Raw genomic sequence first — 25135 nt, forward strand, 5'->3', positions numbered from 1 at the left:
GTGGCAGAGAAGACTATGCGAAAACGTCGTTTTCGTTGGAACTTGTGAAGTGAAAGTTGATGATGTGATGAGTCGCGATAGCTTATTTGTGTTTGCATTGTATTTAGCAGGATGCCATGTTTACGGTTTAGTTCGAATATTATTTACACGACTTACATTATACCATTGAATTTCTCAAATAAGCTATACAACTCACCACCGATATTGTGACCCGTGCTTGACAATCATTAATCGCTGTTCGTAGTGCATGTTCACATTATAAAATGAATATTCAAAACCCCTGGCATGGAAAAGTTGAAAACCTTTGTTCAAATATGGGTGGTAACATGTTCGCGACTGAACCCCGTATTTATAGATATTAATTATATCGTTAATCGCTTTGCTTTACACTCTCGCATACGTTATCCTAATCTCGAGCTGCTGGCAGCTTCCGTGACAACTACGATAAACCAACATCACGCAGTCGAAATAGAACACGACTCCAATACCCCCTTATCACAGTACCTCGACAGCCTCCGGTCACACGCTGACGGTATGCATAAGAAATCAACGTGTTCTAATTTGAATTTTCCTCTTCCATTCCAGCTTCCTCGGTGAGTGCGAGACACGCTGGCTATGGCTGTTGAGCACGAGAATCCATCAAGCGAAGCGGCTACTCCGGGAGCACATTAGCTGCGACAACCAGAACAAACGAGGTGACAGTTAAGAACGTCAAACAACATGACCAAAGAAGAACTACTAGCACCCTTAGCAATAGACTCCGCCGCAACCGCCCCTACCACCGGCAACACATCAATTACATTAAGCCATAAAAGGATCGCTCTGGATTTGGAGCGACGAGTCAAGCTCGAGGCTCGAGGAGACCGGAGCAGTAGCATTACTACTAGGGCACCAAGAGAGGTGGCCACGAAGATGACGAGTCGAAGCTGGTCTCTCGGCCGATGGACGTCTTCGGCGGCTGGAGGCGATCTGCTGTTACCTAGACTCTTGCTGCTCGCCATCATGCTGATGGTGACCCACCAGGTCCACGCCGTAGACGGAAAGCTACAACTGTGTGAGGTGGAAACTGGCCAGACAAATATTATCCTCGACATAGAGGAGAGCCGCGGCGATTGTGAGTATTGAATTTCAACGATTAGATTTATTTACTGTTATTCTCAGATTACGCCTCGGTCTGAGATCTCTACGCTCTAGTTGTCACTTTCATCGACACCAAATGTAGGCTACCGATCCCAGACTCGGTATGCGACCAACACCATTTGCATAGACCACAAATTAATTAATTCCAGGTTCAATTCATTCTCCATCAAAATGCAACATAATTTTACACCCACACGGGTGAACACATACACATTCGATTGAAAACGCTCAACAATTAATCGCAATCCTGAACAAGGCGTGAAAAGTCGTGACACTGCGGAGGTCTGCGTTGCTGCAATCATATTCCGTACATGTAGCGAGTGTGTATGTAAGTCGTGCTCCAGAGGCGTAATCCAGATAAATATGCTTTATGGCGTGGCGACGATTGGTGGTTGCAGCTCACCTGGACGACAATGCTATTGTGAATTTATCCCACCCAAATTGGCGAGTTTTTGAGCTGAAAGTTGCATATGAAAATTCAAAACTTGTTACGCTGCGTCTTTTTTCTCCAGAATGTGCATAATTTGCATTCTTTGTCACCTATCAACTATTTTTAATCGACCTGAATAATGAAAACCTTTTAAATGTTTGCAAATGTAGAGATTGAAGTACCGCGCCCATTATAAAATGTCTCCACAATAATGATTTATTGATCTTGATTGTTGATTTTATTGAAACACAGTTTTGATTTTTTCATCCTCGAAAATCTTCCAAGGGGGGGAAATTTAGAAAATCGAAATTTTTTCTTCAATGCCAAATAACTTAAAAATGCATAAAACGTCGAGATCTGGTGTTATCTAAAAAAAACTTGGCCGAAAATCGACGTTTTGGGACTTAAGCCGGATTTAGACGTTGTGAGTTACTCGGTTGCGAGTAAACGTTAATCGATCCGAAGAATTACGAAAGCACACATACACGAAATTTGACATTTGAGTTGCATGTATGGGTCTACTTGCAGCCAAGCTACGTCAAAGTTTTTTGTTTTTAAACGAGCGAGTAGCTCCATAAATACAAATCAAATGTCAAATTTCGTGGTATGGGTGCGCTCGTAATTCTTCGGATCGATTGACGTTTACTAAAGGGTGTGTCACATCGAATTGCATCACGGAAAAAACGCTGTAGAAATTTAATTTTTAGGAATTATATCTTCAGCTTTCGCTTATAATCAGATAAGAGTGTATAGATCACGTTGACCATACTTCACTGTCAATTTTTCGTAAATTTGGAAAAATGTCGTCGAACGAAAAAGAGCGTCGTGAATTAATCCTGTGCACTCATTTCGAGAATCCAGAGTTGTCTCATCGGGACTTCGGTAAGATGCTGGGAATCGTCCAATCCACGGTCAGCAGAGTACTAAAACGATACTTCGAGAACCTAACCATCGACCGGAAGGTGAAGAACGGCAAAAATGGATGCTCCGTCAGTGAAAAAGATCACAAGCGCGTAGTTAAGCAGTTTAGACGTGATCCGAGAAGTTCGGTCCGGGATGTCGCCAATAAGCTGAATTTGTCAAGTTCATTCGTCCAGCGGACCAAGCAGCGGGAGGGCCTGCGTACATACAAGGTTCAGAAGGCTCCTAACCGCGACGAAAGGCAACACTTGGTGGGGAAGACGCGAGCCCGGAAGCTGTACACCGAAATGCTGACGAAGCCGCATTGCCTGGTAATGGACGACGAAACCTACGTCAAAGTGGACTTTCGTCAGCTGCCGGGCCTGTTGTTCTTCTCCGCAGAGGACAAATTCAGCGTTCCGGAGGAGATTCGCAAGCAGAAACTATCCAAGTTTGCCAAAAAGTACATGGTGTGGCAAGCGATCTGCTCTTGCGGAAAGCGGAGCGCCCCCTTCGTGATGACCGGCACGGTAAACGGGAAGGTTTACCTTAAGGAGTGCCTACAGAAGCGCTTACTACCACTATTGAAGCAGCACGAGGGCCCGACCATCTTCTGGCCGGATCTCGCTTCGTGCCACTATTCAAAGGACGTGTTGGAGTGGTACGAAGCCAACGGGGTCACCTACGTGCCAAAGGAAATGAACCCGCCCAACGCGCCGGAGCTTCGCCCAATAGAGAAATATTGGGCGATTATGAAGCAGGCCCTCCGGAAGAACCCAAAAGTTGTCAAATCGGAGGCGGACTTCAAGAGAAAATGGATTTCTGTTCAAAAAAACAGGAAGTGGGTTATATCTATGGTATAACCGCAAGGGTGACGTACGACTATCGTTGATTTAGAGATCATTTGTTTGAAGTTGAATCTGAATTCATTCTGAATGAATGAATATTTGGAGAACTTCGAAAACGAGAGCGTTACGTTGGAGGCACAAGTTGTTATGCATCCAATATTGGATACGGAAATATCCTACTGATGGGGAAGAATTATCTTCAGAAGCTATCCTGGTCATTGCGATTGATTGAAACATCACAAAACCAAATGTATTTGGTCACAGTGTTACATGGATAGAAAACATTCAAATGAACTCTTTCACATGAATGTAATTTTAAATTCCCAGAGGAACTGGCAGATTATTTTCCGGATCTTTCTCGATGCTGAACGGCATCCAAACGGAAAGAATTCCGTGCGTGTATGTGTATGTGTAGCGGCTGCTTCGATGGTCACCTTCTCTTCTCCTGAAGGATCGGCTTCTCTGTGCTCCCTCACAGTTTCAAACAAACTGCTTGCGTTTCAGGGCAGATCTCGATCCTTCGCCGTCCAGCACCCTCAGCAACGATGTTGTCTTGTCGATGTTGTCTTGTCGATGTCCTCACGAAAAATGAATGCGTCTCAGGTAAGGTAAGGTATTGTATTATAGAGACTTTAAACTTTTGCAATTCATTCGTCTCTAGCCTTGAGAAAGGCCCTTTGAAAACTCTAATCTACTCCAGCGCTACCACCTCCACCCTCTTGCCTTGAGAAAGGCACTCGATCCCCCGCCGTCCAGCTCGTCCAGCAACGATGTTGTCCAGTCGGTGTCCACACAAAGAAATGAATGCGATTCACCACCAGAATATCGCTTAAGTATGCTTTTTGTGCGTGATCGAATCGAGAGAAGGCGTGGTTTACGATGGCAATTTAGAAGGCAAACTAGAGGGGAATGAACTCTCTGAGCTCGGAACTTTCGGCGACAGAGCAATAATCGATTGCGGGCGCATACAATATTGGATACGGAAATATCCTACTGATGGAGAAGAATAATCTTCAGAAGCTATCCTGTTAATTGCGATTGATTGAAAAATCACAAAACCAAATGTATTTGGTCACAGTGTTACATGGATAGAAAACATTAAAATAAACTAAAAAGATATTTCCACATTTTCCTCGATACTAGAAGCCCACCAGTGGTTAATGCTAACTCGATAACCATCTGTTAATGGCACTTGATTGAAAAATATTTGGTCACAGTGTTACATGGATAGAAAACATCGAAATAAACTCTTTTACATGAATGTATTTTTAAATTCCCAGAGGAACTGGCAGATTATTTTCCGGATCTTTCTCGATGCTGAACGGCATCCAAACGGAAAGAATTCCGCGCGTGTATGTGTGTGTGTGTGTGTAGCGGCTACTTCGAGATCTTCCCGGGGAACCGTTTGTGGCATCACTCTCCTCCTGATGGATTCCCTTCTGGCCAGGTGCAGAAACAATCTCTTGGTGACACTGTTCATCCGCGCTTTCATGATAAATGAAGAGCTTCACCACAACAGCGACAACATGCTCCAATCGCTGTTCAATTAGAACTGAGTGGATTTCCGAGCGGCGCTCGCTTATATACCGATTGGTGATTTCAATAGCCTGTTTTGAAAGCAAATTTAAGACTATTTAAACAAGTTTTTGGATCAAAAAGTAACAAGTATAGAACGCGTAGACATTTTATCTTTCGAATGAAGTGTTTATCATACCATTTCGTTCAGTTGTTTAGGAGCTATTAACACTCAAAATCTCGGTCTCCGGCGTAACGCTTTCGTTTTCGAAACTTTGATTTTACACCCCGGTATAGAAATGAAAGACGTAGTCCTACGTCAAAAAACTACAACCTGACGTTGTACAGAACCTTATGGACGGGGTAAAGAGGAAGGTGCGAGCATACGGGCTTGGACTTTAAGTATGAATAAAAAGAAAATGCCAAAATTTGTTTAATAGTTTTTATTTTACTGCCATTGCCACCCTTTACATCCATTGCCACCCTAATGTATACGGCTTTTTTGTGTTTAGTTGCATGTCGAAACTTGTTGCTGTTAGAAATCATGTCATGCGCAACTTAGAGTATTTGATGGAAGGATGGGAAGGATTTGAGAAGTGGATAATTTAGACGCAAATATGCTTTTTTCTCACTGAAACGCATATGAACCATCCAAAAAAAAAAACTAAATGGACGATAACTTTGTCAAGTATGCTTCTTTTCATAAACCGCACACAAAAAATCGCACAAAAAACGCACTAGAACAAAAACCGCACAAAATAAATCGCACAAAAAAACGCACAGAAACAGGTTTTCCTGTATATACAGCCATTCCATGTCAAACCAATATGTTGGTTCTCAGATTTTCGTGAAAATTGGTAGTTTTGTTCTTTATCGCAAAACATTTGACCCGTATTTTTTTTTTCATTAGGTTGACCATTTCCATTTTAGGGTTGTCCGAAAAATCAACTTTTTCCTCTTTTTTCCAAAAATGACTTTTTTCAAAAATTCATAACTTTTGAATTATAAGACCGATTCAGATGATCGATATATCAAATTAAAGCCAATCATCTAGTCTTTTTACACTATACCTGCAGAAAATTCTGCTCTCGTTATTATTGATATTGTATTCGATTTTTGTTGTCTTCATAGTCTCGGGACCAAAGGCGGTGTATTTTATTTTATATTTTTTCTGGAAAGCTGAGGATTTTTCACAAAACATATGTTGGAACCAGAGAGGCGTTTTTTTCGAATAGTAGTTCAAAAGTTATGAATTTTTGAAAAGTCAGAAACAAAAAAAGAGAAAAAAAAGTTGATTTTTCGTACAACCCTAAAATGTAAATGGTCATCCTGAAGAAAAAATAAAAAAAAACCGATCGAATGTTTTGCGATAAGAACAAAACTACAAATTTTCACGAAAATCTGAGAACCACTATATCGGTTTTGGCATGGAATGGCTGTATATTTATATTTACAATTGTTTATCGAAACACATCGTTCATACATTTCATTTCAGTATTGAATTGTTTTTTTTTTAAATGTATTCTAAGAGTCGTGTCAGTGAAGCGCCACACAGTCTGATAAGAGAATTGATCTATTTACGTTCCAAAATCAAAACAAAACGGTGTGCTTTGCTCTTCTCTCACAAACACTATTACCCAATGACTACACGTGACACTACAATGGCTTCCTTCCACATTCACCTTAAAACAAATAAAAAACCACACATTCTCCGTTGAAGGGTATGATGAATGCAGGGCCACATCTGACCGTTGTAAGAATTAAAAAAATGAGCGAATTAGTAGCTTCAATGTTCGCTTCGATGCTTCTACAATAAGTTCGATGTTTTGGCACTCCGTCCACAAGTCCACAAGATAAGGAATAGTAAAAAGGAATCCATTATTAGGTGTTAGTAGTATCGCATTATATAAGTCGGTGACATGAATTAGATCATTCGATGCTAAATGAAGCTTTCAATGTCATGCGACCATAATGGGTTCCTTTCAACTTCACCTTATATCACTGGATAAACTTACGAGCTTTAACATGAAAATTCACACCAAAACATTGCCAAACATCAGCGACTTCGACGTGACCAGACCAGCGATTAGATGCGTCAATGTATTACGTGAAAGCGTAGCATTTCTGGAGATCAGCGGTATCTTTAAGGCTGCTGCTGGAGAGAGTTATTAAAGCAACATTAGTGCGACCATCTGAAGTTTTTTATGGGCGCCATAAAAAAAGGGAGACAGTGTTTGTCACAACAAACAGTTTTGGTCGCACTCGAGAGACGAAAAAGTAATCAAAATGATTCAAGATATGTTTTTTTTCGGTACGGCTAAATGCAATGCAAAGCTAATAAAAACAAACTTTATATTGAAATAACGCACTAAGTATGACCCTTAAAAGCAACCGTGGCGGTTATCATTCAGGTTCGAGTTTTACAATCGATATTTTCGATCGATTGTTTTTTATATTACTCATAAATAACAAAGCTATGTACGGGCTGTTCTGATTTTTAATGAAGCCAGTGAATATGTGTGAGATAAAATATAAAAATACAAGAGCTCGTTTGTTTTCAAAATTCTGACTTGCATGCATAAACTACGCTTGAAAGATGGTTATTTAGTGAACGTGCATGCAATGAATTAATAAATTCGTTCCAACAGCCAAAAACGGATATTGATGGCAATAGGGTAATGTTGTGATCAGCTTTGAATAATCTACTATCAGTTACTCCAGTCTCCAGTCTGAAGAATACTTCGCACTATCAATAACAAATGATGCTACTTAACCAAGCACTGAAGCTCGAACACTACCATCATCTCAAAAGGCATTAATCTACCCGCACGTAACGCTTGGTCATATGTTGTAAAAATCATCAAGTAAACTTTGGGAGTGCTTCAATGGAATGTCCTATCCCACTCGCTGTATTCACCAGACGTCGCATTTCCGACTACCACTTGATATGATCAAGAAAAATTACTACACGGGTGATCACATTTCATCCATTATACAGTTCAGTGCTGAAAAAAATCAATTCATTCTTTTGAATTCGAACGACAAATAACATCAGCCATCAGTTGACAACACTTCTCTTCTAACCAATATCGCGGGATCATTGGCTACTTTGATATACGGGCATGTTTCACTCATACGGATCTCTTCTCACTGTATCCCATCCATTCGATTGAATAACCACACCTCCATTCAAGCCGCTTGTCTTGCTGTTATTTGTGATTTACGTTTGTCCCTATCAATTGAACTAGTGACCGACACTCAGTTGATATCCGACGATGCATTGGTATGTTTTCAGAGATAAACAGAGGAACAACTGGCGAGAGTGAATTTTTTATTTCTTCCATTCTTACGCTCCTCGCATTACTGTGGGAGTGTGATGCTAACACATGAGCAAGGGGCATTATAGAATGCTCTCCCATCGCCTGCTCTGTGTGTGCCCCGCTTATAAGACCGAATTCATATTTCAATGCGGAAAGCCGAGATTGTGAGAATGAATTATTTGTTTTCGTTCGGCCAAATGCGTTCATCGCATTCAAATGAGAAGGAATAGCGTTCGTTTGACAATGAACCCTTTCGGATCTCAGTTGACAAGGTTAGCCAAATTCAAGCGATCGAGCAATGCTTTCTTTGGTGACAAATAGTAACTTTTGAGCTGATTTAATGTAATATATGAGGATGTTTAGAAATGTGCTAAATATCATTTTGTTTATGTATGAATTCCTATCGGCATTTTTTATATACCTACCGCTTTCGCTTTTTTCCATTTTGCTCTTTTGACATTTTCCAATTTTTTTCAAGTTTTGTCCATGTTATCATCTCTGTTCCATACAATAATTGTGTCAATATATCCCGTCGATCCTGATATTTCATAGAAAATAAAACAATTCGGTGCTCACCCGTGATCAGAATTAGTTTATTTTTCAGCTAAAAGTCCAAACAGTTAATTAGATATATTCGCAGATATATTCATATATTAATAAAACATCCCTTCATAAATATTAATCGATCGGTGGTTTTTCCTGTTTTTATTAAATTTGCCTGAATACAATAAAAAGTTATTATCTTACAATGCATTCTTAACATTAAGTTTTAATAGGTTGCTTCGTCGAAATTATTCTTGTCTGAAACACAATCTGTGAGGGGTCGTCATATTGATATCGCCAGGTGATGCAGATTAAATATCTTATGACATGTGAGTGAATTTTGGGAAGTGTAGCTGACTGAATAAAACCATTAGTACTTCTTGATAAGTTACGTTTGTGTTTCGAAACTCTCAATCGGTCGCCAGTTTAGTTCTTTGACATTTGGACATTACCAACGTATTCAATATCATTTCCTAAATGATAGAGACATGCATTGAGCAATATATGATTATACAACAACCTTTATAATAAAATGTTTAACCCTTCAAACCAGGTTCTTGTTGCAACTTTGGAAATAATAGAATGTCGCCATCTTCCAAATCATCTCCTCTCATTTGATTCTAATAAATGCTTGCTACACTGCGTTTCAAAACTATAGAACCACTCTATTTTTCTGAGTTTCCAGAGATATGTGAGAAGTAGGTTGAATTGAAGTATATAGTGTAGGATATAACAACTATCTTCATTTAAAAGCTTGTTTACCAGATCAAAACCCTATCAAGAACCTATGAGGAGTGATCGTACGAATAGTAGATGCAGCTTACAAGCAGTATGAGTGATTTGCCAACTTCTAACATATCTCTGGTTCTATAGTGGTTCTATAGTTTTGAAACGCAGTGTACAGGCAAATGTAGAATAATCCTTAATACGCATTGACTCACATTGTCTGTCACGCTCTTTCGTTCAGCGGTATCCATACCGGTATCAAGAACAACATTGTATCTAAGAAAAGAAGTGGAACTTGAGAGAAAAAAGTTGCAACGATTCGTGATAAGAAAATGTAAACAGTGAAAAAATTGACAGATTGTTTACGCTCTAAAAATGAGCAGAACAGAATGTTGAGATGTCTCTAAAACGGTGGGAGGCATCATATATAAGGTGGGAGGTTCGTACAGCAAGTTACATTGAATGCGATTTTGCTAATTGGACAGACCTGTAATGCTACACGTTTAATTGGACATTTTCACCTCTAATTGGACATTGTTGTAAACATCGAGTTCGGGGACTAAATTATGGCCCCACATTGAAAGTCGCCACCAGATGTCTACACTGTTCCACTCTCATCGCCAATATCCAATTACAGGTCAAAATCGCCTCCAATGTGACTCTGAGTGATGCCTCGACATGTATATAACATGTATATAATGTTATCACGCATCATCATGATAAATGAAATAAATTGAATTATTAAATGAATGAATGAATAATATATGTACGCTTAAAATACAACATAAAAATATGATTTCTGAACACTCCGTAAAAAGCCATTTTATAGCGCCCTCTAGTCCAAAGCCAATAAAACAACAAAAAACGACTACAATCAATAATAAAAATCAGTTTTTGCAGGTTCGATATTCAATCATATATTTTGATAAAAGACTAGCTCGTTGGCTTTAATTTGATATGTCGATCATCTAAATTAGTTCAGTGCTTCGAATGTTATGAATTTTTGAAAACAGCCATTTTTGGGGAAATGTGAAAGGAAATTGATGGAAATGGCACCCTGATAAAAAAAACTACGGGTCTAATGTTTTGCGATATAGAACAAAATTACCACTTTTGACGAAAATCTGAGAACCACTATATCTGTTTGGCACGGAATAGCTGTAATAATATAATGATAATATAATATAAGTATCATTAACTTCCTTGCTATATAAAGTGAATTATATCACGTACACGATTATATTTCACTTTATGTATTTATATATATTTTTAAATGAAAACATTTTTAAACGAACCGCAAACCTAAAACATTTCAAATTGTGCTTTTATTTTTCAATTTAACATTCAAAACCCCTTCTATAAAAATGGCATTGAAACAACAGAGTAAAACTGGCATACAATTATGAAGGATGATTGCTTTTTGATTGGCGCGTGCTCCACTCAAACTAGCGAACCACCAATCAATAAGCACTCCAACTAAAAAAAATGCAAATAAACGAATGTGTACTGTATGTATATTTATATTTTTTTCGAATATCACCATCAGAAGTGTATTATTTTTTATATATAATTAAATTTTATCATTCAACATTTTTCTATCATTACACATATCCTACAATGGAATACACTTTTTGTCGTTTTTAGTTATGTTTTTTTAAGCTGGCATGTTTGCGAATTCATAAAAAGTTTAGATTCCATTTAATATGTCGATCCTTAAAATAAGCTCAATGGTTTGAAAGTTTAGAATTAAAAAAAACACATAAAACTCATGATTTCTTCCAAAAAATCATAAATTTTCAACTATTGAACCGAGTTCAAAAATCGACATATCAAATGATATCTTAATCTTCTATGAATCAACTTCAATATGTCATTCAACAAACTCAGAACTTTAATTATAAAGCTGAGAAAATTTGACACATAATTTTCCACAATACGTTCTTTCAAAACAAATTTCGATTTTGTCGCAATTTTAAATCTCTCAAATGGAACTGTCAAAATGATAGATCAATGAACGAAAAGCTGGAAAAATTGACAGATAATGGGAGATAAATGATAAAGCAATTATAATCATGGATTTTCAATAACCATATCAGTCTACGCAGTGATTTGTTTTCACCTCTGTTTTGTGCTAAAATGGCTAAAAGATGTGAAGCAAACCCGTTAATGATATTCATTTTCGTCTGAAGTGCCTGAAGCTCTCCTACGCCGATGACTTCAAGTTGTTTTTCCGCGTGAATTCCACTGTAGATGCGGAGTTTCTGCAAGAGCAGCTGAATATTTTTGCTGATTGGTGCGCAACGAATAGAATGATTTTAAATCCATCCAAATGTTCGGTTATTTCGTTTTCTCGAAAGCGCACATTGATAAGCTTTGAATATAGACTGCACGGTGAAATTTTGAGACGTGTGGACATTATCAAAGACCTTGGAGTTATGTTAGACTCTAAACTAACCTTTCGTGATCATTTAGCTTACATTACTTCTAAAGCATCCAAAGTTCTCGGCTTTATTTTCCGTGTCACGAAGCAATTCACAGATGTACAGGGTTTTCCATTTCGGGCTTCCGAAAGTATACAGCCCTGCGCTGACAACCGTTTGACATAGCTGTCAACCAAAGCGTCATATCGTTAGTTGAATGTCTGCCATTTTACAATATGGATCGTTTAAGCATCGCACATCGTGTTAATTTTGTTAAATTATACTATAAAAATGATGAAAAACCGGCAAATGTTTTTCGAGCATTACGGACGGATTTTGGTCGTCATGGACGGCCTACAGAGCACACAATCGCTAATGTAGTGCGTAAATTCGAACAAACTGGATCCGTAGCGGATATTGTGAAACCTGTGCATCATCGTAATGTGCGTTCGGCCGAAAATATTGCTCTTGTTGCTGCCAGTGTGGAGGATGTTTCGATTCCACAGCGTGCTCAGCAATTTGGCTTGTCAAACGTATCATTGTGGCGAATTTTGCATTTGGACTTGCACCTACATCCATATAAAGTCCAACTGGTACAAAAATTAGAGCGTGGTGACCATGGAATGCGTCGCGCATACGTCGATTGGGTGAACGAACAACAGCAGCAAAATGCTGAATTTTCGCATCAAATTTTCTTCAGCGATGAGACACATTTCGAGCTCGGTGGCTATGTGAACACCCAAAATTTCCATATATGGGGCTCAGAAAATCCACACGTGATTGTTGAGAGGCCATTGCATCCGCCAAAAGTCACTGTTTGGTGCGCATTATGGTCTGGTGGAGTCATCGGGCCGTATTTCTTTGAAAATGAGGACGGTGAGACGGTAACTGTGAATGGTGAGCGCTATGGCCGCATGTTAACCGATTTTTTTTTGCCACAAATTGAAGATATGGATACGGATGACATGTGGTTTCAGCAGGACGGCGCCACGTGCCACACAACACGACCGAACATGGCCATATTGCGAACGAAATTTGAGGGACGCAGATCATGCGATTTGAACCCGCTAGACTTTTTTTTGTGGGGTTATGCGAAAGACCGTGTCTATGCCAACTCTCCGCAAACTCTTGAACATTTGAAAGACAACATTCGTGAAGTTATGACCGAGATACCGCCCCATATGTGCCGAAAAGTCATCGAAAATTACCTGTTCCGGATCAAGGTGTGCGAGGAAGCCCTAGGTGGACATTTGAATGATGTTGTATTTCACACATAATGGCATAAACCAAACTTTAATTTGAAATAAAAGTTTCATCGAAATTCGAATTCTAAGTGTGTTTTATTTCAATTTATTTTCGGAATTTAAAGTTGGAAAACCCTGTACATTGCATCAAGGCCCTATATTGTGCATTGGTTCGATCCGTTCTAGAATATGCTTGCGTTGTATGGTCACCATATTACCAAAATAGTGTACAGCGTATTGAGTCGATTCAGCGAAAATTTGTTCGATTTTTCTTGCGTAATCTGCCATGGAATGACCCATTGAATATGCCCAGCTACGAGGATCGCTGTAGTCTCATAGGATTGGATTCATTGGACTCTCGAAGGAATGTTACTAAAGCGCTTTTTGTATCTGATATTATTTTATCAAATATCGATTACCCCGAATTGCTATACTTAATTAATTTTAACATTAGTCGTTGCAATTTGAGTACCCGTAACTACTTGTACCTTCTACCATCTCGAACAAATTACGGTTACAATGAACCCGTAGCCAGTATGTGTCGTGTGTTCAATCTTAGTAGTTCGTGTTTTGATTATCACCTTTCCCGTTCGTCCCTCAAAGCGCTCTATTCTGCTGTTCTTAAGTAGTTATATCTGTTATAGGTTTAATATTTAGTTTTATAGTTTTATTATTAGTTTTAATATTTAATAATTAATTCCCGGTCTTTAGGGCAAACATGTTAAGCCTGTTTATGTTTAAAAAAAAAATGAAATAAAAAATGAAGAAAAATTATTGAAAAACACATTCCTTTTTAATTTCTCTTTCAAATTTTGATAAAATTGAACTGATAAGTTAATATAAGGACAATAATAATATTTGAATAAATATTAGGCTGTCAAAAAAGTCCTGCGGTATTTCCGCGAGGTGTCGTTGTAAGCGTGTAGTTCTAGTTGTATTCATTGTATCGAGTCATACTATAGCTTGTTGGAAAGATATTTTTGCACTATAATATAGTCCTTGACAGTGTTTTGTTTGGTTAAGTCATTCGTGATAGTTCGTTATTATGTCGCAAATGTCGTAATTCGTTATAGTGTCGCAAATATGGAGCAAAATAAAGAGAAAATCCGACATATTTTACAGTACTACTATGACAAAGGCAAAAATGCATCTCAAGCTGCCAATAAAATTTGTGCAGTTTATGGACCCGATACAGTTTCCATTTCCACCGCACAACGATGGTTTCGACGTTTTCGTTCTGGTGTAGAGGTCGTCGAAGATGCGCCACGCTCCGGAAGGCCTGTCGTCGAAAATTGCGACAAAATCGCTGAATTAGCCGAGAAAGACCGGCATAGTAGCAGCCGTAGCATCGGCCAAGAGCTGGGGATAAGTCATCAAACCGTTATTAACCATTTGAAGAAGCTTGGATTCACAAAGAAGCTCGATGTATGGGTGCCACACACGTTGACGCAAAAAAAACATCTTTGACCGTATCGACGCATGTGAATCGCTGCTGAATTGGAACAAAATCGACCCGTTTCTGAAGCGGATGGTGACTGGCGATGAAAAGTGGGTCACTTACGACAACGTGAAGCGCAAACGGTTGTGGTCAAAGCCCGCTGAAGCGGCTCAGACGGTGGCCAAGCCCTCATTAACGGCCAGGAAGGTTCTGCTGTGTGTTTGATGGGATTGTCAAGGAATAATCTATTATGAGCTGCTTCCCTATGGCAAAACGCTCAATTCGGACCTGTACTGCCAACAACTGGACCGCTTGAAGGTAGCACTTCAAGTGACTACCACCTGTTTTTGTCCATGGCGAACGAGGTAGGTAGTCAGAAGTTAGCCGCAAAAGAGGCCTGTGAAAATTGGCTATCCGAGTTTTTTTGCCAATAAGGAAGCGAGCTTCTATAACAGGGGTATTATGAAGTTGGCATCTCGTTGGGAACAAGTCATCGAACAAAACGGCGCATATTTGACTTAAAACAGATGATAGTAACTAATTTTATGAACAAATGAAAATTCAAAAAAATACCGCAGGACTTTTTTGACAGCCTAATATATGTAATTATAAATATGTTTCTATAAACCTTCCCATCTTATAATTTTTCATTAAAGACCTTGCGACAGTTAGAAATCGATACACTCTCAAATCAAGTTTGCCTGAAATAATTTCACTCTTCATGTAAAAATGTGGACACTTTTTAGTGAGTGAATTATATGGAGTTCCACTGCTGTGATTGTATATTAGATGGAACCCAACATACATTATATCAATCGTTTTCACAATTTTTTATATTTCCTGTTGGGACCCAATCTAGGTCTATCAAAGATCATGTTTTATAATATTTCAATTTTGTTTCTCAATTCTTCAATTTTTTTAGCTTCTTCCGGTTTTTTTGTGATGAACAGATAGTGTATAAATATTACACAATAATAAAGAAAGAAATGCATTTAAATGAAAATTTACCACTTTACCGGTAATCTAATTTAATTGCAATGATGAAACCAATCCTAATCTAGAATTCAAAATTAAATATACATGATTGAAATAAGCCACGCGTTACATGTATTTTGCTTATAAATCGTTATCCTTGGAACTTCAATTATATGGGGAATGATTGTTGTTCTTCCTACACAACGCAACCAACGAGTAAAATCTAAAAAACATACCCATAGTTTTCAATAAATTATTCACTTGTTTTACAATCTTCACTGTTTGTGTCTTATGAAAAAAAATCGTTGAATAAATTGAATAAAATCTAAATGTTAAATAAGGAAGTAATTTATATAATCTTGAAACATTCAACAGTCAATTTATGTTTTGTTATGGTTGATATAAACTCTAACTGGAATATTATTCATATTCTGATCAATTTTAATAGAAAAACACAGTTTTCAATTAACGTTAAAATACAATCAATTTGTACAATCTCAAATTTTGTTTTCTTCCTTACAGCCATCGGCCAGCGAACAACTCCTCCTGAACTTCCCATTTACGGCGATCCAGAAGAAGAAATCGCACTTGATCTCATATTCCCCAAGAGTAAACCCACTTTCCTACTAAACGGCAAATCGCTGCAACTGATTCATCCTTTGGATCGAGACGAGGAAAATCTCAGCCACATAGTCTTCCAGGTATGTTTTCGTTTACGTCGGTCTTATTTCTTTTTTTTTGTTTGTCAACATTTGTTCGCTTTCCAGATAACATGCACAATCCGATCGACCCGCCGAAAGCGCAACATACCGATCATTGTGCGAGTTTCGGATGTCAACGATAATCCACCGGTGTTCATCAACACCCCCTACGAAACTACTGTACCCGAGGTAAGTGCATCGAAGCAGAGCAACTTATGTTCGGCATCTCTCCTGTGATCTGCACACCCTTGTGCCTATTTGCATTCGAGATCAATCATCGATGATTATAGGCAACAAATCTCTCCCATCAATTATGAACGAGAACTTGCCCGCCCACGATCGTCACCCACTGTTGCATTACGCAGATTCTCCGCGAAATGCGCGCGATCGTTGGAATTTCCATTCCCGGAACGCGCAAGAAGATTTCACGCATTATTTATTACTTTCGATGTGTCGTCGCCACAGCCGCCAGAATGATATCAATCCTTCTACGGAGCAGTTCTATTTTTTATGGCTTAGCATGGGTCCCGCTGCTCGCCGTTTGATCCTAGAGAACCCCTAGAGAACCTATAATTTTCCTCTGCGCTTACCAGGGCGCTCTTGATGCGCTACGCATAGTAATTGCGACCGCGGTCCGCTATGGATCATCGTTCCCGCCGGTATGCTTATGCCTCATTATTATACAGCACCGGCGATCGCGGGGCCCTCAGAAGAATTCACCAGACGCGATGATATCATTTCAATGGCGCAAGGAATCCCAAAATGGGCACACGAATGGAGCAACCGAGCAGGGAAAATTAATTCACTGCACATATCCGAATGTGATTATCCTCTTCTCGGCGTTTTCCTCCCTGTCGCGCTGTCGCGCTTATGGCCACAGAACTCGACCGGCCCCGGGCTATATTCCGGGCTAGATTTGCATGAGATTGAAGTTTTGTTTCGAAGGAAGTACCTACGTGAATAAGTTCGTTTTGGTTCCATGCTTTGTAGCGCAATCCGATTCCAGTGATATTGTGTGGAATATGGGAGGAAAGAAGACACTATTTACAATTGGCAACACCTCTCATTGCATGCGAATTTTGCGAGCGTGAGTTGAAGGACCGCTGTTCAGAATGTAGGATTTATGGTATCGTTAAACTCAGAACATATTTATATATTTATATAAGATTGAAACAATTCTACAGTTACCAAATGACTTAACGGTTCTTAAAGCAAAAAAATCTTTCGTCGTTACGACTATCGTAGCTTGCTTCAGTTTGGATTTTATTTTCGTAAATATTGATTGTTTTTGTTCTTTATAGTTTACATGGCTTTGGACTAGAGGGCACTATATTTTTTATATATTTTTAAAGCTGATGCTTTAACGTAGGATTACGTCTTTCAATTCTGTACCGGGATGTAAGTTCAATGTTTCTAAAACGAGAGCGTGACATTTGGAGTGCAAGATTTTGAACGTTAAAAACTCTTTGACGGTTGAACGAAGTAGTATAAAAATCACTTCATTCGAAAGACAAAATGTCTAAGATTTATATGATTGTTACTTATTGACTCGATGGAAATGGTTTCAATAGCTTGAACAATGCTTTGAAAACAGGTTATTGTAATCACACAAATCTGTATATAAGCTGGCGCCCGCTCGGACGAGACGACCGCGCTAGGTTCAATTGAAAGCGGATCACACAGTGTGGATGAGAATTGGATACAAATTGTTTACAAATGGTGACGTTGGCTATGGTAGTGGAGAAATTGAAATACTTGATATGGAGTAGAGAATAATCCACCATATCACAGGAACCATATTGCTTGACGAAAAAAAGGAGTTTTAATATCATTTGTTTACGAATCCCACAATCGATCGACGATTCTAATTGGCGGGGAGGGGGGTATTTTTTGTGCTGGGTATTATCGAGGAGAAATCGATCCGATTGCTTATCCATCACGGTATACTATCCAGAATTGAACCGCGCTCTCGTTTTCAAAACATTGAACTAACATCCCGGTACAGAAATGAAACACGTAGTTCTACGTCAAAACCTAAGCTTTAAAAAATATATAAAAAGCAGATATGACCCGAACCTGACGTACAAGAATCACCGTATCTCTAGGTTCAACACGATACAAACGAGCCCATGGTCTGCATTCTTCTCGCTTTTTGGCACGTAATTTAGATTCATTGGAGCTTCTATGCCATCGATATGAACAATGCAGGGTGAACTCTACCGGTTCTTTGATTTTGCCAAGAGACATAGTGATTTCGAAATAATCCATGAATCAATGTTCTCTCAAAGATCTCTGAGTTCTTATTTCTTTTTTCGTTCTGTTTTCGATTTTTTGTCTTGAGTTATTGTTTCAGTGCTTGTTTTCATAATATCCCTCAGGATTACTCCTGTCTTAAGGGCAACGTTCTGTTTAATTTTCTTTCTGTTTGGGGTCTTCTCGGATTCCTCTCCGATATTGTCTGTTTTTTTCGCAGATTCGTATTCACGAATCGATGCCGATGGTCCCACATTTTATTGGCAGGAACATTATTAACCTTCCTATACTCGCGCATAGGTATGACAGACTGAGAATCAATGAGGTGACTAAATCAAATCACTATAAAAACTGAGTGAAGTTAAATGAAACATTATTCAATTATATCTTTTTCTTTCAAATAATACAAACAACGCCTTAAAATACACAATAGCATTATTGCAGAGACACGCACAGTCTGTGAGTGTACGAGTTAGGAGTTTTCGCGCGGCTATAAGAGAGTAAAGGAACGGTTGAAAGTTCCCCCAGCGGATACTGACCGTATTATATGATGATCCTGGAATTACATTACCGATGCTATAGCTATGGTCAACTTCGCTGGGCTGTTTTTTTTGGGTTCATTTAATGGCTGGTTTCAATTCAAAGCTTCCACGACCCGGTTTATGGTGGTTTCCATTTGTTTCATCCGCTCTTATTATTCGATATAATCGTTTTGCATCGCCAATATCTTTACACCCTTATATGTCCTCAAAACTTGGTTGTCACCATTTCCAGATGTGGTTTCCTCTCTTTCATCACGCTCGATACGGCAGCTGTTATCCACACTGCATCCCAAATCGCACCGCCCCTTTTCTGTTTCTTCGTAGTCCGATTCGATCGATAAAACCTCATCGAGTTTTATCGAATCATTTTGAATTCGGGAGCGTGAACATATTTTTCACGGATATTTCAATATATAGTACCTTTATCGTTTCCGTTTATCAAGTTACGTTTACAAATGAATTCCAATTCAACTTAGCGCGGTCTTCTCGATCCGCTTCCAATTGAATCTAGCGCGGTCGTTTCGATCCGCTTTTAATTCAACCTAGCGCGATCGTCTCGATCCGCTTTCAATTAAACATCACGCGGTCGTCTCGATCCGCTTCCAATGGAACCTAACGCGGTCATCTCGATCCGCTTTCAATTAAACCTCACGCGGTCGTCTCGATCCGCTTTCAATTGAACCTCGCATGGTCGTCTCTATCCGCTTCCAAATGAACCCCACGTGGCCGTCTTAATCCGCTTCCAATTATACCTCACGTGGTCGTCTCGATCCGCCTTCATCCGCGCTCAACAGGAGCCACTTCCTTCCTTATCCAGCGCAGAAAAAAGTTCATCGCTTTGATTCGTTGAATCATTCCATATGAAGCTCCAACCTTTTGGCCAAATCACGTATGGACATCGATTTATGTTTGTTGATCAAATTCACAACATATTTGTCCAATTTAGGGTCACTGGCATCTGATTTTCGTATCATAATTGCATACATGGCATGTCTTCAAGCGTATTATGTAACCCAAATTTATCAATAATTGCTATCACACTTGCCGGTGCAACTCCTACTCGTTTGGCTATTTGATTATAAGTAATACCCTTTGAATTACACTGAATATGCAAGATTTATTTTCTCACTTCGATATTGATTCGCGCCATCTTCGTTGCTGCAATTTAAAAAGCAAAAAAGTATACGGGAAATTAAATTTGACAGGTAAACAAACCAGGATATAACCAGGAGATATGCATAAGCGCATGTGTATACAAGTACAAGAAAGTTACAAATGTTTGAAGTTCTTTTCGATTCGCTCCTTATTGTATGTTCCTAACATTCGCATATATTCACACACTATGTTATTTGAGGTGATATTTGTTGGGATATTCATATCGCCGACTAAAATACCTCTATCGTCACTATTTGATTCCAAGAACATGCTCTGTATTTCACACACAAACTAGCTGACCCGGCAAACGTTGTTCTGTCATATATTTTATTTCTAGTGATTATTTTGAATGTTGAATAAAACATAACTAATGTACTGTAAGTGTATTTGAATGTTTTGACGATCTATAATCTTGGAGAGAATGTGTTACTTTTTTACATAGAACAAATATTTGATATGTAGAGCTAACTTTAATTTAAAATATTGGTTTTAAAAGAGGATTTATTCCATCCGAATATCCATTACCATTTTTGCTTCACAAATATGGAACGCGGAGCGTAATGCTGTCTTTGTCGAATCGCGTGACAAGATAGCTACACACAACTCGATTAGACCTGATTCGAACGGGTTACAGAATGCGAAATTGAAATTCGTTCGGGTAATTCTGACTCGATCGGTTTCCAGAATAGGGGTGAGTAGTAAATCAGTAGACAGATCTGGAATTTCTGAGGAAATTACACTATTGATTTCCTCATGGCAGATTTTGTTAACTAACCAAACTAAGGCGATCCTCGCTTCTTCCATTCAACCGAATACATCCAGCAATAGGTGGGACCGAATCCCACCGGACTTCATTTTTTGTTTGAACACACGCGCCGTTATGTCATGACAATGCATTGCGTTTTGGTCGGGCAATAACAAAGACTGTATCGGCTTTGCTTATGATAGCGTCTCGCAAGAAAATGTATTCTTCCTCACACCACTTTTGTTGATTGTGTCAGAAGAATCGCAGCCATTCGTGGTGTCAATGAAAATTGTGATTTCTTCGACGACGCATCGAGCAAACTTTTTGCCTGCGATTCGGCGTTAGCTCACAATGTGAATCAGACAAACAGGCATTTGTGAGTTGGCAGAATCAATGGAGGAATGATCTTGGAAGATGGTTTTACTCTATTATCCCCAAAGTTCGATCAATTCAAGCTCAATTCACGTATTTATCGTGTAGGTCTTGCTACAAACAATTTATGTAATTGTGATCCAGGATGTCATAACATCGAGCATGTTGTTTGGTTACGTAAAACATGCAATTAATGAAACCTATATATGTCTTCCTTAGAAGCCCGCTTCACTTCCTCGAATGCACTTGTCCATTCTCTTTTCCCTTTCCTATACATAAGCAGAACTTAGCACTTAATGAGATCAGTTCACCACAGCAGCTATGTTTATCCATAATTCATTTCTGTAGTCATAGAGTCGTTTGAATTATGTTTACATTTATGTTGATCTCAACTATTTAGACTTGTGTTTAAAAATGATAAATGATGACTCCTGGTCTTCTTCTGCATAATTTAATAAACAGAAGAAAAGGGTAATAATGGCTTTAATGGTATTTTTGTGTACAGTTTTGAACGAAATGCGGTTCCGGATTCTACCACGTTGTCTCATCTAACCCGTAAAGGATACAAGTTCATACAGGAGATGGATTTTTTCAGATTTTGAACATTGAAAAAACTCAACTCAAATGCAATTATTACACACAATCACAATCCTATGTCAAGATCCCGTCCGTGTCCCTAGGCCCAGACCCATAAGCTTTTTTCTACATAGTGCCACCCTAATTGGTATTAAATATATAATAATCAGTATCTTAGCGGTATTGTATGTAGTTTACAACCTATTCTCATACCTACCAATTTTTTTGGGCATAATTTCATGAAAATCGGTCAAGCTGTTTCGAAGGAGTTCGACCACAAACACTGTTACACGAGATTTTGATATACACTCTGTCCAACTTCTATAAGACCAGGCGATGATCTTGCTGCTTTGTGTAATTGTAAACAAGCACCGCTTCAATTTATATTCTAGTGTATTTGTATTGCTAACTATCATACGCTGCATGATTTTTATATATGTGTGTGCAAGCATTGAGCGTAAACAAATGTTTTTGTATTTTTCAAGTGTCGAGTTTCTATAAGACCAGTTACGTTTTCCGTTGTTTTTAGTTAGTTTGATTAATAAATCTGGAAAATATCAAAAAAAAAGTGCTCACGGATAGGCAATAGTTTTGAATTTTCCATTGATAATACATATGAATTTTGAAATGGTCTTATAGAAACTTATCATATTATCATATTATCATATTTAAGCACAATAAATAAACAAACAATTCTTTTGAACGAAATTGACGTTAAATATACGTTATTCTAAGCATTTAACAATGTATGAATGTATCTTATTGAAATTCGAACTACTTGTGTTGCAGCTAAATATAATCTAATGGTCTTAAAGAAAAATTGGACAGAGTGTATAGAGATTTCCTGGCATCAAAAGAGGGAGGTCTATACATCGCATGCGAGTTAGTAGCCTTTCCCTGCGATTTCAATCGGTAATGTATATGATGAAATCCATCCATCGTTTCATTTCTACACACATCTACATCTAGCTCATTGTGCACAAACACAGCTAGAACATGTTTTAGACTTCGTTCGCTATTCCTATGCGACTATGTTGCCATGCGAACAGGTGTATGTGCCAAGAATCCAATATTTCTGCAAGTGTGATATTTTCTAACTGAATTGCTTCTACCTTCATATATTGGTCATCTGGATCGGCTCAGTAGTTCTAAATCTATGAATTTTTGAAAAAAATATTTTTTGGAAAAAAGCAGATAAAATGATTTTTCGGACCACCCTAAAATGGAAATGGGCGCCCTAATGAAAAATTAAAAATATACGGATCTTATATTTTTGGTATAAGGAACAAAACTACAAATTTTCGCGGTAATTTGAGAACCACTATAACGGTTTGACATGTAATGGCTGTATTATGATGATACGGCAACAACAGCCACTATTGATTACCTCTCATGAAGTCCCACCCCTCTTTCGCAACTATTTCAAACATCTAAACAATCCTCTATTTACTCCACCTCCTTCTTCTAGCCTTTGTCGTCTTGGCGACTGATTTGTTCTAGTATTCCAGGGTCACCATCTGACGCAAAGATTTCCCCTCTCAATTTGCCTGTCGCTAGTCATTGACCGCGTCTTTCATCATCCAACTCTAAGCTCCAACTCTTCAACTTAGCCAAACACGCGCACGCCAGGCGTATTAAAAGAACGCTTGCGTTGCACACATCTGGCCGCTCCACAATCCATCATTAATCGATGGTCGGTTACATAATTGATTACAACCCAGCGTTAAATTCAAGGTCCACTCTGGACCACACGGTGGTTGCGCCCGGGCAGGCAGGCGATTGGAAATAATTTGCCTCCACCGTCGAGCCATCGAGATTATTAGTCTTTAACGCACCACAACTTTAACACAGTGCGGGGTATTTCGAATCAAACGTTTCCAACGATTTTTTTTTGCTCTTTCGCTGCTTTTGATGGTGACTAGACACTTTTGATTTGCATTAGCAGGTTTAAAACGTTGCCGTGAATAACCTTTTTTCGTAGTTCTTTTTTGCGCATAATACACCTGCCACCAATTATGAGATCATGCAATCGCCGCCATTTTTTCGACACAGATAGAGCGATAGAGTGCAAAATGGTGAGAAATGCGCGTGATAATTATTGGCAAATCAATGGCTTTCTGCTGAATAGGTTAATCAATTGGCCCACACCACGAGAAAGGTTGCGTGTGGAAAGTGGGTGGTTACTCCCGAAACATATCCGTCCCGAAGCGATTCAAATGTTGCGAAAGGCAAGTATTTTTCAACGATTGATTGGGGAGGCCAGCCACAAACACAACCGCCGTTGGGCTACAGTTGCGATCATTTTTCCAACGCGAAAATGAGATCACCTTCCTAGCGAGCATTTCGTGTCCGGTAACAACTGGACGGGTGCTACTACTATGCACTCGAGCCCACCGTTTGAGGAGATTAAATGTCAGGCTAAAATACTGGCCAAAAGACTCGTTGATTTTTCCCTTAATCGTTCCATGAAACCTAATATGCTGCACTCGCTGGATGGTTTCGGTTGCCGGATCACTTTTCCGGAGCATTGGAACATTCGCAGCCAAGCATTCGGCCGTAACGTGGCAACATTGTCGACCGGATGACCTTCGGCTCCGCTGGGTAGGCTGACAAATTGCCCGCAAGTCGCCTCGAGTATGTGAATTCTTCGTGCAAGCGTGCAGCATACTGAAGATTGAGATGGAAGACAATGATTGTTAAAAAAAACCCTGAGGAAATGAAAACATCCAGTCGGTGTGGGGGTTTCACACGGACAAAGCTGTTAAGCATCACTTTCAGTGTGTATTACGTGAGTTATAATCTTATTATACCCCCCGTCGGAATAGTTATGCCATTGCTGTATTTGGTTGTGTAAATGAGTGCCAGCCTAATTCGCACCTAATCGCCTGAAAGCTCTGAATTGATTTTGTTTTCTCAACCATGGAACACAATCGCCGATCGCAAGTTTATCTAATTGAATTTAATCTGTTCTCAATTATCATTGGTACAATTTATCGAAAGAGTTATATCTGTGGAATAGGGCATACAATCGTTTCAATAAACAACGCCACCGCAGGTAGAAGAGTAAACCTTGCGATTAATCGCAGAATGCTTCCCTTTTTTAGCTCTAAAGACCCCTATTACACCTATTATTATTAAGTCATTTAATATAGAATGAACACATCCGCAAGGATACTGCAAATACAAAAAAAAAAAAATAAATCACCATACCCTATGTCGAACTATGTCCCGTCCAAAAAAAATTTTTTTTCCACTTTTTCTTGAAATTGTTCTTTTTCTCTCATATTCCAAT

At 38.9% G+C, this 25135-nt stretch overlaps 1 protein-coding gene across 4 annotated transcripts in view; it reads left to right on the top strand.

Moving 5' to 3' along the window:
• LOC129767553 (cadherin-99C) overlaps positions 1-25135 on the top strand; it is a 442929-nt gene that overhangs the window by 276432 nt on the left and 141362 nt on the right. For all 4 annotated transcript variants that reach the window (XM_055768573.1, XM_055768599.1, XM_055768582.1 and 1 more), the window contains 3 exons: positions 586-1114; positions 16022-16200; positions 16267-16389. In XM_055768573.1, coding sequence (XP_055624548.1) covers positions 721-1114; positions 16022-16200; positions 16267-16389 — 696 coding nt within the window. In that variant the 5' untranslated portion in view covers positions 586-720. The remainder of the gene's footprint in view (positions 1-585; positions 1115-16021; positions 16201-16266; positions 16390-25135) is intronic.

The sequence above is a fragment of the Toxorhynchites rutilus genome, chromosome 1, assembly GCF_029784135.1.
Source record: "Toxorhynchites rutilus septentrionalis strain SRP chromosome 1, ASM2978413v1, whole genome shotgun sequence".
NCBI classification, from domain to species: Eukaryota; Metazoa; Arthropoda; class Insecta; order Diptera; family Culicidae; genus Toxorhynchites; species Toxorhynchites rutilus.